This window comes from Oryzias latipes, chromosome 12 (genome assembly GCF_002234675.1).
Source record: "Oryzias latipes chromosome 12, ASM223467v1".
Lineage (NCBI taxonomy): Eukaryota > Metazoa > Chordata > Actinopteri > Beloniformes > Adrianichthyidae > Oryzias > Oryzias latipes.
Genome location: NC_019870.2, coordinates 3,048,398 through 3,067,131, shown reverse-complemented (window position 1 = coordinate 3,067,131; position 18,734 = coordinate 3,048,398). Strand labels below are relative to the sequence as shown.

General features: G+C 44.9%; 3 protein-coding genes across 6 annotated transcripts; 1 reads left to right on the top strand and 2 right to left on the bottom strand.

Annotated features, from left to right (window-relative positions):
- Positions 1–968: 968 nt before the first annotated feature.
- On the bottom strand, positions 969–4,373 carry LOC101173721 (mitotic-spindle organizing protein 2). 3 transcript variants are annotated; one of them, XM_020707471.2, is made up of 4 exons: positions 3,982–4,373; positions 3,604–3,764; positions 2,083–2,220; positions 969–1,242 (listed from the first exon to the last, which is right to left on the bottom strand). In XM_020707471.2, the coding sequence occupies exons 1-4, from the start codon at positions 4,155–4,157 to the stop codon at positions 1,103–1,105; spliced, it is 615 nt and encodes a 204-aa protein (XP_020563130.1). In that variant the 5' UTR covers positions 4,158–4,373; the 3' UTR covers positions 969–1,102. The 3 variants fall into 3 exon arrangements, with proteins under 3 accessions (XP_020563130.1, XP_004074546.1, XP_004074545.1); XM_004074498.4 differs by having other exon boundaries at positions 2,083–2,217; XM_004074497.4 differs by lacking the exon at positions 2,083–2,220.
- A 1,336-nt stretch (positions 4,374–5,709) lies between these two features.
- On the top strand, positions 5,710–14,235 carry trim23 (tripartite motif containing 23). 2 transcript variants are annotated; one of them, XM_004074496.4, is made up of 11 exons: positions 5,710–5,854; positions 6,294–6,456; positions 6,774–6,895; positions 6,975–7,253; positions 7,326–7,508; positions 7,603–7,818; positions 10,649–10,783; positions 10,855–10,984; positions 11,065–11,175; positions 12,555–12,679; positions 12,753–14,235. In XM_004074496.4, the coding sequence occupies exons 1-11, from the start codon at positions 5,762–5,764 to the stop codon at positions 12,930–12,932; spliced, it is 1,737 nt and encodes a 578-aa protein (XP_004074544.1). In that variant the 5' UTR covers positions 5,710–5,761; the 3' UTR covers positions 12,933–14,235. The 2 variants fall into 2 exon arrangements, with proteins under 2 accessions (XP_004074544.1, XP_020563129.1); XM_020707470.2 differs by lacking the exon at positions 5,710–5,854 and adding an exon at positions 5,966–5,990.
- A 506-nt stretch (positions 14,236–14,741) lies between these two features.
- Positions 14,742–18,713, bottom strand: ppwd1 (peptidylprolyl isomerase domain and WD repeat containing 1). Its single transcript, XM_004074495.3, has 11 exons — positions 18,384–18,713; positions 18,168–18,270; positions 17,796–17,899; positions 17,590–17,710; positions 17,073–17,520; positions 16,793–16,983; positions 15,891–16,080; positions 15,628–15,809; positions 15,474–15,555; positions 15,218–15,400; positions 14,742–14,945 (listed from the first exon to the last, which is right to left on the bottom strand). Exons 1-11 carry the CDS (start codon positions 18,514–18,516, stop codon positions 14,802–14,804), a joined length of 1,881 nt encoding a protein of 626 aa, XP_004074543.1. The 5' UTR covers positions 18,517–18,713; the 3' UTR covers positions 14,742–14,801.
- Positions 18,714–18,734: the final 21 nt, after the last annotated feature.

The window sequence follows — 18,734 nt, the reverse complement described above, 5'->3', positions numbered from 1 at the left end:
TCATTTACAGATGTTTATTTTGATGTGGCTGAAAACTCAAATTCTATATTCAATGTCAAATCTGTTACCGCTGAGAGAAATAGAGTTTGAAATGTGGCCTCAGTGTGTGCTGGATTTATTGCAGTTAAAAAACGGGTGAAATCAAAGCAGCGAGTGGCGTTGTATGGCCACTAAAATGGACATACAAAATGAGCCAGCAACAAGGAACGCCACTTTTGCCGTTGAACGCCATTCAAAATCTACAAACTTCACATCAAAAGTTTTTCCCCCCTTAAGAAGCTTCCTCCCCGGAGTTGGGAGGCAATGGATCAAAAGATGGAGCATAAATTTGTAGAAGGTACTATAGCGATATGCTTGGAAATTTCCAGATGGCGGCCTCTTCCTGAGGTCAAAGGTCAACTAAACTTCTGTTGTGGTTGTAGATTTAACCTGGTGGCATGTGTGTGGAATATTGTGAATATCGCCATCCCATAATTTTAAAACTCTCTTCGGACATCCCCCGCACCTGCGTTCTTTTTTCATTAGTGGATTTTGAAATATTGTTTTTGAGCCTAATTGGCCCCCATTCATTTTTTTTAATGGTTTCTCCCGCTGTGATGTCATCTTTTTTTTAACCGGGTACTAAAATGCAAATTTTTAGTGAGTTTTGGAGGGTCACATTTTTACCCAAGGCAGAGTAAGAAAGATTGCATAAACAATTACAGTCCAGGACGGCTGCGGGACATAAATATTGGCATCCTATAAAATTACATCTGTGGTCTTTCTATACGTTAAATAAAGAAAGCTGTTTTAAGTATAAAAATGATAAAGCACTTTGATTTTTTTTTAACATTTTCTGCTGGACTAAAACTTCTGTTTCAGACACACAAGACAAAAGGCCGAATTTTATTTAGGATAATCCATGTTTTTTTGATTATGTTTTTATTTTAATTGACTTCAAACCATGTTTTTAAGAATGGATCATAAACTCAATTTTAAAAAATATTTTATTTTGCAGTCTGTACAGCAGTTTTGTTTGGAATGAAAATACGAAAATGTCAAACACAAGGCACAACAAACATGACTTTTCACAGTAAAACATGCAGGGATTTTAGGACGTTTCTCATGTGGAGTTGACCTGAGAGGAGGAGCTACTGCTGCCCGAACTCTTGGTCTTCTGCCCTCTAGTGGCGCTGGGCTGCCGCTGCACCCGCTGGCTGGAGGTCTTCTCATTGAAAGTCGCTCCGGATTTACTGCGAACAGCTGAAAATGCGACAAAAGATCGTGTTTATAAAAACAAACATCAACAAAGGGTCAAAAATATTCGGACCTACATGGCGTTTATGACGAACCAAACAACAGAGAAAAATGCAAAATGCATAAAACAAGAATTAGTCATCATTTAACATCAGTGTGCAGCAGAGCCTCCAACATCACTGCTGACTCGAGCGTTTCAGGAGGAAAAACTAAAATATTTAACTAAAACAGTCTAAGGTCAAAGCAAAAACCTGGTTTTAACTGCAACGGTTGACAAGGTAAACAGTTGAGACCAAACTAGCTGAAGAAATTGCAGAAGAATATTAATAAAAAAGTGGGACAAAAGCAGCAATAACTCCTAAAAATTATTATTAAAAAAATAATAAAGTAGCCATATAAATGTTGATATTGAATTTTAAGCATAGAAATAGTAAAACAAAAACAAAAATTAATGATTAAACTTCCAAGCTGCCAAATCGAGTTAACCATAAGTGTGAGAAACTTCCAGAAGCCAGAGAACGTGCTGAGGAACATGGGGAATAACCAGAAGAGCTTTTCCGTCCTGAACGAACACATCTACATTGATGTCAAATGAATGTATGCATCTGGACGTTGCCATGGAAACCACCACAAGTTACCAGTTTCTCACAGAGCAAAACTGTTCACACAGATTGTTTTTCTATTTGAAAACAGAGATGGAATGTTAACATAAAACACCTCTGCCCCCCCCTCTCTGCATGCATGCATGAACATGCATACGTGGTGGTGAAGGTGGTGGTGGGGGGGCACACACAAACACACGTATGAAGCGGAGGAAGGCTGGATGTGAGAGATGACAGAGGGGACCTTGAGCGTGAGAAGAGTTAGTGTCTTGGGGGCTGTACACCACGATCTTCGTGTTGGCTTTCTGGGCTCTGGGGCCGGACCCCGGGGGGGGCGCTGAAGGTGCTTTAGGGTTCTTTCCGGAAACCAAAGACTCTTCTTTGAGAGAGAAAAAAAAAAAGAGGGGGTGGGGGGGGCACGCACAAGAGAAAGAACAAAAACACGAAAGAATTGATGGGGGAAGAAGAGAAGTTAGAAACGGGAGAGATGCTACGTTCACATCAAGCTCAGCGACGTACGTTCAAGCGGACACTTCAATGCTGTCCATTTCCCAAGATGCATTGCGGCCGAAGCCGGACATTTTCTGACAACAATGGCGGACTGTGAAGCAAGACCCGGGGTTGGAAATCATTACAAGATTAAAAGTTGGATCAAACAGGCCAGGAACACTTTGAGCTCCGTTCCTGGTTCTCTACACCTTCTCTGTTCGGGACTCACGGTTGCTAGGCAACAGGACATTTGCCAATGTTCCGGCTGGAATCATCTACAGGCAAGACATAAACAAGACCCGGCCAACGTCGCCCGGGAAGGCCGCAGCCATCGAAGGATGCAGCCCAGGGATTTGGACACAGCCTATGTATGTCCACGTTCTGGACTTGCGTGTTTAAAACTCTCGCCACTGAGCGCACGTTGAAAGTTAAAGTAATTGAACTTTGACCCATCAGGGACTTGGATTTGGCAGTGGGGTATAGATAGCGTCCTCTTTAACTCACAGAAGTGTCAACCGTTTGAAAATTCATCATGAAGGAGAAGTGAATAATTGCAGTTTGTGGCCCGGGGGGAATTCTACGACACCAAGTCTTTCATGCATCAGGATGGAGCCGTGAAAGAGAAAGAGCCGGGGCGAGATCCACCAGATTCGCACCGCTTTGGGGGTTCAGGAGTTCACGCGGCAGTACCGGGCAGTGACGGTCCAGTGCGAACAGCGTCTGTGAACAGCGCGTTCAAGGACCCGCATTTCACATGCCCAAAAGTGAACGTCGACGTGAAGAGGACGGGGGGGGTGTTGGCAAGAAAGACGAGGCAGCGTGTGAAGAACAGCTTCAAAAAGAAAGGGGACATTTAGTAACTCAAGAAAAAAAAAAAAAGCTTAAAGCAGCAACAAGGAGAAAAGAACCTCAAGGGAACCTGTAACGTCCCCACCCGAGAGGATGACAGGGGTGGATTTTCCGCCTGGACCCCCACTCTGATACCACTGCCTTATTTGGTTTTCTTGTCAGCCTCTACCCCATGATGAACCTGAAACCCCAGGCAGGATGTGAGCAAATTTTAATGAAGGAGCATTAAATGTTTAGGCGGAGACAAGATTTTTCCAAATACAGCTTTGGATTATTTCACCAAAGCAACTGAAAGCTAAAAACATTTTCCTATTTTTGATCATTTTTATTATCCTGGATTAAATGTGCTTCATGATCATTCCGGCCTAATCCCATCAATTCATGAACGAGTAGACGTGGTCACGCCGCTGGTGTGACCTCCCCTCACCTCTGGGCTCTGGAGGTGCCGTGTTGGCGCTCGCCGCGTGGGAGGCGGTTGAGGACTCGCCGCCACAGCCGTCTGCCACTCTCTGACCCGCACACATCGCCTTCAGGGTCTGGAAAACTGCCTGAGGGGCCACGTTCATCTTCAGCAGGTCCACCATGATCCTAGGATGCAGGAAGACATGAAACTGGACCACATGTTCTTCAAAACTGAGGTGATGATGGGCAACAAAAGGCAGCGGTGCAAAAACGAAGAGAAGAATATGAGAATCAATGCAGCGAGGATGTATTCATTTTATTTAAAGAATCAACCGGGCTCCAAATATTTCAGGTAAGAGGAGTTTGTGGCCTGAGCGAGGTCAGGTCAGTCAGCCTTACTCACTTGAACACCTCCTGGTCCACCGTGATGCCTGCAGCCTGGGTCAGCTCGAACAGCTCACTTTCTTCTGCGGTGAGAACTTTCTTTTTCTTCACGGCGAATTTCTGCACGTTCGCTGTGACCACCAGCGCGGGGCTGTCAGGGGCGGCGGGCAGCGACGTTTGTGTTGGTTGAGACATTCCTGATAATTAATACGACGGCTTTATATTTTAAACAATAACAAAAAAAGAGAGAACAAATCGACGTCCTGCAGAAATTTAGCTAACATATAAACCCACGACAGGCAAAATGTTTGCATGAAGCATGACGTTTTAGTATAAAAACAAATGCGGGGGTTTGGAGACGAAAACACGAAGCTGCTTTGTGTTGAAGTAGGTCGCGCCGAAAACACGTCATCATCAAGAGACAGTAGTCTGTGGAACTGTTTTTTCAACAACTTTATTGTAATTTTTTTTAGCAGAATACAAAAAAACTAGTGAAAATTAAATTATATAAAAAACATAACATAATACAGACTTATAGCAAAAACGGTGGCAAAGAAAAACAAGTAACATAAATACTTAGGTGTAAAATAGGCTAAGTATGCTTTATGTAAATAGTTTTTAAGATTCACAAATGTTAATAATCTTATTGAAAAGGAGCCTGTTGTCATATTTTGTTCTTTTCTCAGTTTGAAGAGAAAAACCACCAAAAACATTGTTATGATAAGAAGCTAGTCTTGAAGAATGATGGGTAATGTAGTCTCTAGTAATAGTAGTATTCCATTTTACACATCCTCATAATCATTGTTAATTTGTTTTTGTACACCTTATATCTCCTCCTTATATCAGCTTAATCTCTTTTGTGCTTATAAATTCCTTCTATTACACTTTTATTTTTAAATTGAATTTTTATCCTTTTTACGGATGTTATAAAGTTCTTATTCTCATTTATGTTTATTTTGTATTTTTGTTGTTGAGGTAAAATTGTTTTTTAGGAGACAACTGTTTTACCTGTCCAGGTACGACAGATGATAAATAACCTTTTGGCTAACTTTGGTGAATTTGCAAAGATGCATTTTCATGTGCAAAAGGTTATCTTGTCAAATAAACTAATAAAATAAATAAATCCTTAATACACATTTTACATGCTGTATTATACAGGTGAAATTGATCCGATGTTAGAAGAACGAAAACGTTCATTATTAATCATGTATAATTTATGGTAATTAACATACAAGTCATGTATTATATTGTAACGATCCGGCCGGACCGTCACTTTAGTGGGGTAGCGAAAGCCTACTGCTCATGAAGAGGTTCTAATGGATAGCTGTCCGTGCCCCATACACCGTACGACACATTACAGTCTCAAGTTGGAAGAAACGTAGAGAGAGGCAATATTAGTTTTTATGCAACAAGCCTGTTTATTCTAGCACACCATACAGCCCAAACAGCACGGAGCCTAACTTCAGCTTCCAGCCCTCTGACTCAAGGTTTCACCTAAGCTCCCCACTTCCCATGAGCCTTAGGGGCTGAAGGCGGGGCTAACCCCCAGGTCGCTACAATATGTTAATGTATTAATTATGTTTAATTGGTTATTATTAAATATTTCATTTTTTTGTTTCTATTTTTATCCAATATTTTTACAATTTAAGAAAAGGAAAACAACGGACGCATTAGTGTTAATTGGAACCGGAAGTTGATTTCACACCTGCCTGTTCACAACAAAACTCAGTAGACGAAACCGGAAGTAGCTGGGAAATGTAGTCTCGGTCTGGCCCGGTCCTCTGCACTGTCGTCTAAGAATGGCGGCTGCGGGAATAAACAAGCAGGGCACCGTGGTGACGATGGAGCCCTGCTTTCGACACGGGAGGGGGGCGAACGGAAGCACCGTTAAGGTTCTGATCGTGACTTTTATTTTCTGATTAGAGTCGGACTCCTGCGGCGGGGCAGCATCAGAGTCGAGGGCAGGGAGGCTAGCAGGATGAAGAAGAAGAAGCCGCTGCGTTGGCGTAGCCTGTGGATGTTAAACGTGTAAAATAGTGCAGCGTGCATCTCTTTATTCATTATAACACTGTTTTTAACTATAATGAATGAGACCTGCTTAATTCTAGAGCATTTAAAAGGCTGGTTTGGTGTTTGCGACACATTTGAGGTGCGAAGGCTAGGTGCCACTAGCTTAAAGTTAAAGTAGCTATAAATTTAGAAAAAATGCTTCAGATTACATTTTATATTGTTTATTTGCTGAAAAGTCTAATGCGTTGGTGGCGAAACGAGCAGCAGCTGTTTCCTGCAGCGTGGAAAAATGTTTCCACTCGGTGTCCGTCCCTTTTTCAGGTGCTGGAGTGCGGAGTTTGTGAGGACGTCTTCTCCCTCCAAGGCGACAAGGTCCCCCGCCTGCTGCTCTGCGGTCACACGGTGTGCCACGACTGCCTGACCCGGCTGCCCCTGCACGGCAGGGCGGTCCGCTGCCCCTTTGACAGACAGGTCACGGAGCTGGGTGAGTCCGGGTTGCTATGGCTACCGCGCCTCACCCATCTCAGTGGACTAGCGGTAGAGTGTCCGCCCCTGAGACAGGAAGGTCTTTGGTTCAAAAACCCCCTGCTTAACCCTCAGCATTGAACCACAGAATGGATCCAGAGTGCAGATGTGTCTGCGGCTCACCGCCTCCATAAGTTAGCAACTCACGTAAAGCTAACATATGCAGAGTTGTGCATGAGACGCTGAGAATGCAATCTTCATCAGTAGAGCAACAGTTGAGCTTTGTGTTGGCACCTCTTCTTAAAACAGACGTTTTCTTTCTTCACGTCTGCTCAGGAGATTCGGGGGTTTGGGGCCTAAAGAAGAACTTTGCGCTGCTCGAACTCCTGGAGCGACTCCAGAATGGAGCCACCAACCAGTCAGGAATGTCTGAGGACGCCCTGAAGGGCATGGGAGAAGTGAGTGGGTGGGTGGGGACTTGTGCTTTGCCTCTGTAGTTTCTTCTCTTCGCACTCATTCCTCCCCCCCTTAATCCAGTGTATAATACGGTGTGACGAAGACGAGAGCCACACAGCCTCCGTGTACTGCACCGTGTGCGCCACCCACCTGTGTGGCGAGTGCTCCCAGCTCACCCACTCCACTCGCACGCTGGCCAAACACCGCCGCGTGCCGCTGGCCGATAAGCCTCACGAGAAGATGCTCTGCCCCCAGCATCAGGTCCATGCTATCGAGTTTGTGTGCCTGGAGGAGGCGTGTCAGTCCGGGCCTCTCATGTGCTGCGTCTGCAAGGAGTATGGCAAGCACCAGGGACATAAGGTAGGCGAAGGCGTCCTTTCAGGGTCAGGATCTTGATCTGAAATGCTAATGCGTATCATTTTTCTCTTTTAGCACGCTCTCCTTGAGTCTGAGGCCAATCAGATCCGAGCTTCTATCCTGGACATGGCCCACTGCATCCGCAGCTTCACAGACGAAGTGTCCGAGTACTCCAGGAAGCTGGTGGGCATCGTGCAGCAGATAGAAGGAGGAGAACAGATCGTGGAGGATGGCGTAGGCATGGCGCACACCGAGCATGTGAGAAAACCTCGCATCCATCAGTGTGAAACCATGACTCCAGAGTTTCCCCTATCGTGACCTCTTTTTGTTTTTTTGTTTTCCTTCTCGTCAGATTCCCGGCACAGCAGAGAGCGCGCGCTCCTGCGTCCGGGCTTACTTCTCAGACCTCCACGAGACTCTGTGTCGGCAGGAGGAGATGGCGCTGAGTGTGGTGGACGCCCACGTTCGGGAGAGGCTCATCTGGCTGAGGCAGCAGCAGGAGGACATGACCATCCTGCTGTCGCAGGTCTCCACCGCCTGCCTGCACTGCGAGAAGACTCTTCAGCAGGTAGCTGTGCTTCAGATCCCAGCTCACAAGTCTGTTTTCCTTCTGGCAGGTTTAGGTTTCTTTCTTGCATCATTTCGATAACTTTAATTTGGAATTCTGACACACGCTCAAGTACATTTTATCTATAAATACATGTTTATTTTTTTAAATACATGTCATTTCGTGTTTTGCTATTTTTTAAACTGCCTTACAAGCTTCGGGTGAATTAGCATTAAACTTTTTTTGCATTTATTTTTACATTTCGGTGGCCCAGAAGGGTCACAACACAACACATTAACTTTACACACAACACATTAACTCACAACACAACACAATAACTCACAACACATTAACTCACAACACAACACATTAACTCACAACACAACACATTAACTCACAACACAACACAATAACTCAACACATTAACTCATAACACAACACATTAACTCACAACACATTAACTCACAACACAACACAATAACTCACAACACAACACATTAACTCACAACACAACACAATAACTCACAACACAACACATTAACTCACAACACAACACATTAACTCACAACACAACACAATAACTCACAACACATTAACTCATAACACAACACATTAACTCACAACACATTAACTCACAACACAAAACAATAACTCACAACACAACACATTAACTCACAACACAACACATTAACTCACAACACAACACAATAACTCACAACACAACACATTAACTCACAACACATTAACTCACAACACAACACAATAACTCACAACACAACACATTAACTCACAACACAACACATTAACTCACAACACAACACAATAACTCACAACACATTAACTCATAACACAACACATTAACTCACAACACATTAACTCACAACACAACACAATAACTCACAACACAACACATTAACTCACAACACAACACAATAACTCACAACAGATTAACTCACAACACAACACATTAACTCACAACGGAAGTAAAGCAGCAATGGAAGTGCTTTTATTCTGAAATTTCCACTGGGCTGATTGGCTAACTGCCTAACAGAAAGTAACGTCACAGTGAGCTGTGGAGGGAGCATGTTTCTTCTACAAGAGAAGCTACACAATGTTAACGCACACTCCTCCGCGCTGCACTCACACCCCTCTCTGTCGCTGCGCGTGCTCCGCTCCTCTCCGTTCTTCAGCCCCCTCCTCTCACACTCACTCGGTCCCCAACACCCCCCACCCACCCACACACCCTCCCAGTCCCTGCACGCGCTCCTCTCCTTTCTTCCCCTCCCTCTTCCTCTCACACACGCACGCGGTCCCCAACACTTGACACGACACATGTGGAGAAATCCCCACTGTCAGGCTTTAATGAACACAATTTCTAAGAGGCGGGGCGTTGCACTCCCCCAACAACAGGTTAGATGACAAAACCCGGTCCATTAAGCTCTGCCGTTCACGGAGCTTCAGTAGAACTCCAAAAGCCACACGGCCTAACGTAGGCCGCTATTATATATTCATGAGTGGGAAAAAACCCGCTGAACCGACCTTTAAACCATACAAATTATGCATTTTTGACCGCAAATTTACACCCAAAACCGCCCAATCTGGCAACGCTGCTGCTAGCTTCTCTTGTAGAAAATCATGCTCCCTCCACAGCTCACTGTGACGTTACTTTCTGTGAGGCAGTTAGCCGCTCAGCCCAGTTGAAATTTCAGAATAAAAGCACTTCCATTGCAGCTTTACTTCCGTTGTGAGTTAATGTGTTGTGTTGTGAGTTAATGTGTTGTGAGTTATTGTGTTGTGTTGTGAGTTATTGTGTTGTATTGTGAGTTAATGTGTTGTGTTGTGAGTTATTGTGTTGTGTTGTGAGTTAATGTGTTGTGTTGTGAGTTATTGTGTTGTGTTGTGATTAATGTGTTGTGTTGTGAGTTAATGTGTTGTGTTGTAAAGTTAATGTGTTGTGTGTAAAGTTAATGTGTTGTGTTGTAATTTATTGTGTTGTGTTGTGAGTTATTGTGTTGTGTTGTGAGTTAATGTGTTGTGTTGTGAGTTAATGTGTTGTGTTGTGAGTTATTGTGTTGTGTTGTGATTAATGTGTTGTGTTGTGAGTTAATGTGTTGTGTTGTAAAGTTAATGTGTTGTGTGTAAAGTTAATGTGTTGTGTGTAAAGTTAATTTGTTGTGTTGTGATTTAATGTGTTGTGTGTAAAGTTAATGTGTTGTGTTGTGAGTTAATGTGTTGTGTGTAAAGTTAATGTGTTGTGTTGTGACCCTTCTGGGCCACCGTACTAAATAGTGCCTTCAGCATTTTCTAGTTCTGTCCGAATCTACAATTCCAAAATCCAGTGCCCTGGAAATTTCCCTGAAGTCTCTGCAAAAAAACCTGTGTGCATCGATGCTCACTATATCATTTAATATAGACCACAATGCATTGCGTCGGAACATTTTATACCAAAATAAATGCGTTAAAATGTATTTTTTTAATAGACCATCAATGTTTTTATTTTCAGGAGACAGTGGACTCATAAATAATCGTCGCAAAACGCTCACAGCACTTCGTGAAATTGATGACATCATATTCGCCGTTTAAAACAAAAGTAGTGAGCGTGGCGTCCGAATTGCTGTTAAAATTCAGGGCTCGACATAGTGCAGCACTATAGAGTTTTTTAGTAGTTAGGGGTTATGGTGGGAATTTGGACAGAGCCTTGATCTTATTTTGAAAATGTTCGTGTGTTTTAGAATTTGGATCAGTTTTTTTGTTCATGATAACTTCTCTGAATCAGTAGGAGTAGAGTGGTGCGTTCCAAGGCATTGAAAGCACCGTGTTGTGTTTGCGTGCGGCTTCTCTCCCGATGCAGGACGACTGCAGGGTTGTTCTGGCAAAGCAGGAGATCAGCTGTTTACTGGAGACGCTTCAGAAGCAGCAGCACCAGTTCACGGAGCTGGCAGACCACATCCAGCTGGACGCCGGCATCCCCGTCACCTTCACCAAGGTCTTCGTCTGCGTTTGGAAACCTTTGCCTCGCGGTGACAAACCCAAAGCTAAACTGAAACGTGTCTTCAGGACAACCGAGTTCACATCGGACCAAAGATGGAGATCCGGGTGGTGACTCTGGGGCTCGATGGGGCTGGAAAAACAACCATTCTATTCAAGCTGAAGCAAGACGAGTTCATGCAGCCCATCCCAACCATCGGTAAAGACGTCTGCACTGGTTAACCATACGATCTTTGAAAGATTGAGTTGAATGAAACTTGGTTCTGGTTCTTTTTTGAGGCTTCAACGTGGAGACCGTCGAGTACAAGAACTTAAAATTTACCATCTGGGACGTTGGTGGAAAGCATAAGCTGAGGCCGCTCTGGAAACACTATTATCTCAACACTCAAGGTTGGTGCTTCACTTGTTATTCTTCTGATTAACTTATAGTGGTTAAATGAAAAAGGAGATTTTGCTCAGCTTTAGTTTCTTTTTTTATCGACCAAGAACTTCGCAGATGGGGTCTTCTGGAAATTGTCTCAGTAACAGCAGGAACAGACTTTTTTTTAACTTTATCTAAAGTTGTTTTTAGACTTTTTTTTGTAAACTCACTTTGAGGGAATTGCACCACAGACTTGTCCTGTAGTCGTCCTCATCCAGAGAGTCGAGTTGTAGTAAATGCTTGTGTGCAAAGCTCACTTTAAGCTGACTGCATATGAAAACTGGACGGAGTGACTCCTCCCCCCTGGCGTCCCAAACAGGAGGTAAATCCTGGCTCCCAGAAGCCAAAAACCTATAGACTTCTATAAATAAACCGCTATTACTCAATCAATGAATGATTTTTCACCTTTTCTATCACAATTTAAGGCTCCAGCAGAAAGAAATGGATCAGAGTAGAACTACCAATCAGATTGACTTGATTTCAATTTATTTAACAATTTACATTTAAACCAAATGGATGTTATTTTTACTTTTGCATAATTAGTGACATAATATGAAATGTGATAGAATGTTTTTAGAATCAATTTGATATCAAATGGTTTTTGTTAAGCTCCGCCTATTGACTGTACAAGAGAACAAGTGAGTGTGACGTCACCCATGGAAAATGTCTCCAACCAAAGGAAGCTGATGGACGCCGCCAAGTTGTCAGTAAGCAGTGATTGCTCCGTGTCAACTTCTCTATGGCAACCACTCTCGCCAATCAGGAGTGGGCTTGTTGGACGGCCACACCCCTACCACTGAAAAACCCCGGCTACACAAAATCTGTCAGTCAAAAACATTGGGGCCAGCAGGCTCCACCTACTTTTAGTGAGGCATCTGATTGGTCAGTTCACAAGTTGAACTACAGAAAAAATATGAAAAGATGAGGATTATCAAGAAGATTTAAAAAAAAAAAAAGTATCAGATCTAGAATGGTTCTTCTGACCAATAGAATGACTGATTGCCAGCTGTTTATTTTTCTGTAGACCTCTTTGGGGTTTTACTGCTACTTCCTTTTTGGAACGCCAGGGGGGAGGAGTCACTTAGTCCAGTTCTCATTTACAGTCAATGGAAATAATTCAGCTTCAGACGAGCTCTCTACGCAAACGTTGACTAAAACTTGGGTCTCTGGATAAGGACGACCACGATGCACGTCTGTGGTGCAATTCCCCCAAATCAAGTTCTGAAGTACAGTCAATGGAGTCCGCTTCCTCCAGTCTTTATTGTTTCGGTGATGTCTGCTCAAACCGTTGTGTCAAACTTTGCGATGCCGGGGCCATTAACCCCGCCTCTGGTGTTTGGCGGAGCAGCGGTGGTGTTCGTCATCGACAGCTGCCACAGGGACCGACTCATGGAGGCCCACAGCGAGCTGGCCAAACTCCTGACAGAGAAGGAGCTGCGGGACGCCCTTCTGCTCATCTTCGCCAACAAGCAGGTACGTAGAGGCGTCGTCGGTTGTGAACGCCTGCGGCGAGTGAACTCACCCCGGGGCGACTCTCTCTGTGCAGGACGTTCCAGGCGCCGTGTCTGTGGAGGAGATGACGGAGCTGCTGAGCCTTCACAAGCTGTGCTGTGGGAGGAGCTGGCACATTCAGGGCTGCGACGCCCGTAGTGGGATGGGCCTCCACGAGGGGCTGGACTGGCTCTCCAGGCAGCTGGTGGCTGCTGGGGTTCTGGACGTGGCGTGAGCGAGCAGAACCACAGTCCCGCTCCCCTCACACGCATCCCTCCTTCTTTGCGAGCAGAGGAAAGGCTGGTGGACATGCTTTCTGCGGCTTTACATCAGATCGCTGCGATTTCTGCGCTGACCGGCCTCAAACCGGACACAACAGCTTTGCTTTTGTCGTGGACTCAACCTTCCATCCTCATCAACCTTTTGTTGCTTCCATTAGCCTGAGATGAAACAGCCGAGTGAGGCCTGCCTGCTGGCTGCGACCTGATGTGAACCTGCCTTTGAGCAAAGCAGACGTCTGACTGGTTCATGTGGGATCCACTGAAAGCTGGACTGGAAGCAGCAGAGCGCTTCCTGTTACAGAACTAGTTTACTGTCAGTTAGGAGGAAGACGGAGGTGTGAGTGTTTTTGCACAAAGATTTAATTTAACGCACTTATCTGCTGCTTTTGGTGAGGGCTTTCTTCTGAAAGCAAATGAACCATCTGCTGGTTTTGACGTAAGATTTCTGCAACATTTACAAAAAAAAAACAAAAAACTCATGTAACAGCTCAACCAGCTCCTGTTGCTGTCCAGAATGCTTCAACAATAGGGCGCCTTCAACCCGCCTTCAGTAATAAACGTGATGTGAAACGTAGAACATGAAACCCAACAAACACTGACTCTTATTAAGGAACCATCGTTTGAGTTTGGTCTTTACTCATTGCTATGTAATGTTGTTGTATCGATGTAACAAAGTACAAATAAAACCCGCATGTGAGAAAAGCTGTTCCACAGCTGCTGGAAATATTTCTGTTTTATGAACCTTCAAGCACAATGCGCTTCGAAGTCTTAAAGCTTCTGAAGCCTTGAAGATTTCGGAGCCTTGAATCTTCAGAAGCTTTCAAAGCCTTGAAGCTTCTGAAGCCTTGAAGCTTTGGAAGCCTTGAGGCTTTTGAAGCCTTCCATGAAGCTTCTGAAGCTTTCAAAGCCTTGAAGCTTCTGAAGCCTTGAAGCTTCGGACGCCTTGAAGCTTTCGAAGCCTTGAAGCTTCTGAAGCCTTCCATGAAGCTTCTGAAGCCTTGAAGCTTCTGAAGCCTTAAAGCTTTCGAAGCCTTCCTTGAAGCTTTCAAAGCCTTGAAGCTTTCGGAGCCTTGAATCTTTGGAAGCTTCTAAAGCCTTGAAGCTTCTGAAGCCTTGAAGTTTTTGATGTCTTGAAGTGAGCCTTGAAACTTAAAAAGCCTTGAAGCTTCTGAGTCCTTGAATCTTCAAAGCCTTTGTAACAGCGTACTTGGCTTTTGTAAATGCAGCAGAATGTGTAAAATAAACAATTTGACTCGATCCATTCAATTTTATTTATTTTTTAATCCCAGTAAAAGTAAGCCAAGGTGGCCGAGAAGAGCGGTCACTTGACGGTGATTATGATGCCGATGTCCTTGCAGGGTTTCCAGGTTTTGGAGATCCTCTTGACCGCCCCAAAGCCTTTGATGCAGCATCCAAACACTCCACACCCAACAAGCCCTGACTGTTATCAAGGAGCCATCGTTTGAGTTTGGCATTTATTCATTGCTTTGTAATAATGTATGAATCATAGTACCAATAAAACGCACACGTGTGAAAAGCCGTTCCCGCGGGTGCTGGAAACACCTCAGTATGTTTCCTGAACCTTTGAGCCTAACGTGGTTTCAAGCTTTGAAGCCTTGAAGCTTCCGAAGCCTTAAAGCTTTAATGGTCTGAAAGCTTTGAAGCCTCACAGCTTCAAAAGCTTCGAAGCTTTGACCCTTTAACTACTATGTAGACGGTTTTTATAAATGACGTGTAGAATAAAAAATGGGACTTCCTTTATCTGGTGTTTTTTTAAAGTATTTTATTGTCAGTAAAAAAAAAAAGTGGAGGTGGCGGAGCGGTCACTTGACGGTGATGTTGATGATGCTGATGTCCTCGTAGGGTTTGTCGGTTTTGGGGTTAACCTTGGCATTAGAGATCCTCTGGACCGCCTCCATGCCTTTGATGCAGCGTCCAAACACGGTGTGCTTGTTGTCCAGCCAGGGCTGCAGACACAGACAGGTGAGGCTTTTAGAAGCCCAGCTAAGAAGATTCCTGCTGATTCTGATGTACAAGGAACTAAACGGAATCGTTCTGGAGAACTTTGTTGAGATTAAACCGGAATATACTGGAATGGAAATTGATCCGTAAAAACCAGAAGCTTTTGTATTTATTCCGCTCAAAATAAGTTGAGAGGTTCGTAATTTTACCCAGGACGACTTGAACTGAGAGAGACCGAATTGAAAGAGAGAATCCAGGAAATCCTGCTGTGACTCACTGTGGGAACAACGGTGATGAAGAACTGCGAGCCGTTGGTGCCAGGCCCGCCGTTGGCCATGCTGAGTGTGTACGGACGATCGTGTCTCAGCGTGGAGTGAAACTCGTCCTCGAACTCTCCTCCCCAGATGCTCTCGCCCCCCATGCCGGTGCCGGTGGGGTCTCCGGTCTGAATCATGAAGCCCTGCGCACCGAAAGGAGCGGGAATGACGCCCTGAATGAGTCTGCAGATGCCCGAGGAACAGAGCAGAACCCACCTTGATGACTCTGTGGAAGATGTGGCCGTTGTAGTAGCTGTTCCTGCTGTGAACGCAGAAGTTCTCCACAGTTTTGGGGCATCTAAAAAGCAAAAGGAAGGTTCATTTTTTCCACGCTCTGAAAAGCTGGAACCCATTCGGAATGGGGACCTACTCCACTGGGAAAAGCTTGATGTGGATGTCTCCCATGGTGGTGTGGATGATGGCGCTGTCCGACACCCTCTTGGGGCCCTCGGCCTGAGTAGCTGCCATCACTTCTTCCTTGGATGGCTTCTCGTTGAAGACGTCTCGGTCTGAGTCGGCGCTCTTCGTGTCCTCTGGCTCTCTCTTTGTGAACTTTAATCAAAACATAAACATAAAAAACAACAACAACAAGCAGGTTTCTGGGAAAAAAAAACGGCCCTTTTGCTGTCTTACCATGTAGAAGCGGTTCTTCTTGAACGCCGTGCAGAAGATGGTGGGGTCGGGCTCCACATTCTCCAGGGCGGGGTTGTCGGAGGCCTTCATCTCCACGGTGGGGGCCACCTGCATGGCCTTCGCCACTCCCTGGAAGAGACTGAGGTGAAGCACGCGGATGTTCTCCAGCTTCCCCAGGATCCGCACACATCTGGTGAGGAAGGAGGAAACTTTGAGTCAGGAGTTTCCTGAAGGCCGGCTGCGCGTGACGTCAGCTTGAGGCGACAAACACACGACGACAGGAGTTTCTTCAAATTAAAATGTTTATATAAATGTCCCACCCTGGAGAAAATTGTGTTTTTAACATGTTGTGGGATTTTTCTGATGATGGAGGACATATGTAAAGAAAATAGGGCTTAAAATCGCATTTCAAAGTATTTATTTATTCAAATTGTTGTGAATCAGGAGCAGACGAAAAAATGCAGTTGGAAAAAGATCGTATTTGTGACGTAGAAATCTCGCTGGGGGGGCCACCAGCTCCCTGCTGAGCTCTCGGGAAAGGGGTGGGGAAGAGAAACGGTCCCGCCCACAACTCAGAGGTGAACTTCTAAGAAATGACGGCCGCTCTGCAGAAACTATGTCCTAGAAAATGTCACAGGTTTACTTAAAGACCACTGGGAAAGCTTTAAGAATAGATCCAAAGATGAATGGAGTGAACCTCCACAGCGTAAACTTTTCCTTGGTCTAAAGCAAATGTTCTCATTTGATTTATTTCAATCATATTTATGCTTTTTTTCTGCCAATTATCAAACAAAAATACAATTCTTTAAATGCTTCAACATCACCCCAGCAATTAAAATGAAACCAGCCTAATATGCAACAGTTTCTCAAACTCTGAGGCCGTCCATGCTCTCCCGACGTACCTGTTGGTCTCCACATTGATGACTTTGATGCCGAGCATGGTCCCGTACAGAACGAAGTGGCCGGTCTCGTCAAAGATGATGTTTGCCAGCCGGACTCCGTCCACCTTCTCCAGCTCTCTCTCCACGGCCATCCGCCTCCCAAACTCCATGTCAGGCAGCTGCTGCCGCATTTGCTGCAACTCTGTGAACATCTAACATGTGACGCAGGAGCGATGAGCGACGACCAACACCACACCGAGGAGGAGGAGGAGGAGGAGGAGGAGGATGAAGGCCAACGTACCGTTAAGGACTCGTCGAACACTCTTGCCAGTTTTCCTGTTAGGAAACGGAAGATCCTCACTTTCCTGTCTGAGGCGATGGTGGCCATTCTTTTGCCATCAGGTGAGAAGGCCAAGCTGGTGGGATAGGTCTTGTTTTTTGCAAATTCATACAAGTCAGTGTCAGTTTTGTACTCCCACTGCACGTGCTTGGGAAACTTGAACTCGTTGGGAAGGCCTGTCCAGTATTCCAGCATTCCCGCTTTGTCGGCAGACACGATAACTCGGAATTTAGGATTCAAGCGGATTTGAGTCAGCGGGGAGGAGTGCAGTTTGTCAAAGACGTGAAGGGGCTCGCTGCTTCCCCGCCCATCGTACACAAAGATCTTCCCTGTGGATTTTTCAGAACACGCCACGGTGCAGATGGCGTCCCCGGGGTTGTAGATCCACTCACTCTGTCCGGGGTGAAAGCTGCAAACAAACCCTGCATCAGTGTCTGCCGCATCATTCAGGCTCCACTGCACCGTCATTGGAACTCACCCCAGCTTCAGCATGTTGATCATGTCAAAGTTGACCACATCGAAGACTTTCATGGCCCGATCGTCCCCAACAGAGCAGAAGAGAGCCCCTTCGGCACTGACGGCGATGCTCTCGATCACACCTGCACAAACACAGCTTCACGTTGAGAAGAAAGCCACATTCGTGCGCCTGCAAGATCGAAACGAGGGCGAAAACGAAGGTCTTACCCAAGTGGCTTCTGAAGTGTTTCACAAACTCTATACCCTCATCCTCCTTCTTTTTCCAAAACTTGACGTGGCCGTCTTGGCTGGCAGTTAGGACAAAGTCTGTTCTGGAACAGAAAAGGGACAGCGTGAAAAAGAGAGGAGTGTCAGATAAACGGCACAATTCCTCTAAAGAACATTTTGCCAGAGAGCACAAATTCTAAGTATTTTTACTATTAACTTTACTATAAGGTACATAGAAACACAAAAACTGCACACTCTTTTGCTTCTTTGACACCTGAAGCTGCATAACAGTTCTGATCGACTTGTCTTTCATTTCCATAGTTGCATGATCAGCTGAATGAAGTTACATTTCCACCACTTAGTTAGACTTACTTGGAACAAACTATATGCGTAATAATGTCTCTGTGCATGTAGCTCCGTTCATACATGGCAGCTGAGGGCAGGTTGTCCAGGTAAACACGCTCGTATTCGAGTACTGACACCAAACACACAAAAACAGGCAGAAAAGAGCGGGGGTTAGCGCGGATTAGCACGACTTCTAACAGATGTTTGTCACAGACCAGGGTAAAGCCGCCACCAGAAACCAACCTTTCCGTTTTTTAGTCGTCGTGGCTTCATTCGGCATGGGTCCGACCCATTCGGAATCTTGTTGTTCTTCATCTCCGTCCCGGTTATCTTCAGCCTTTCGCTTCAAATCCACACTGTTTTCAGATTCCGCCATCGTTGCTTCTCTTCTGGTTTGTCCTGTCGTGATTACGGCACTTCCGCTTGACTTCTAAATTCGTTAACCCTTCCAATCGAAGTAAATGCATACATATATAGTAAGTAAAAAATAAGATTAAATTAAATGCATATGCAAACACCTTTTACATTAATATTAGATTTTTTTTCAAACTTAAATAGAGTTTCCACTGAGCGCGATCATGTTTCCGCGGGGCA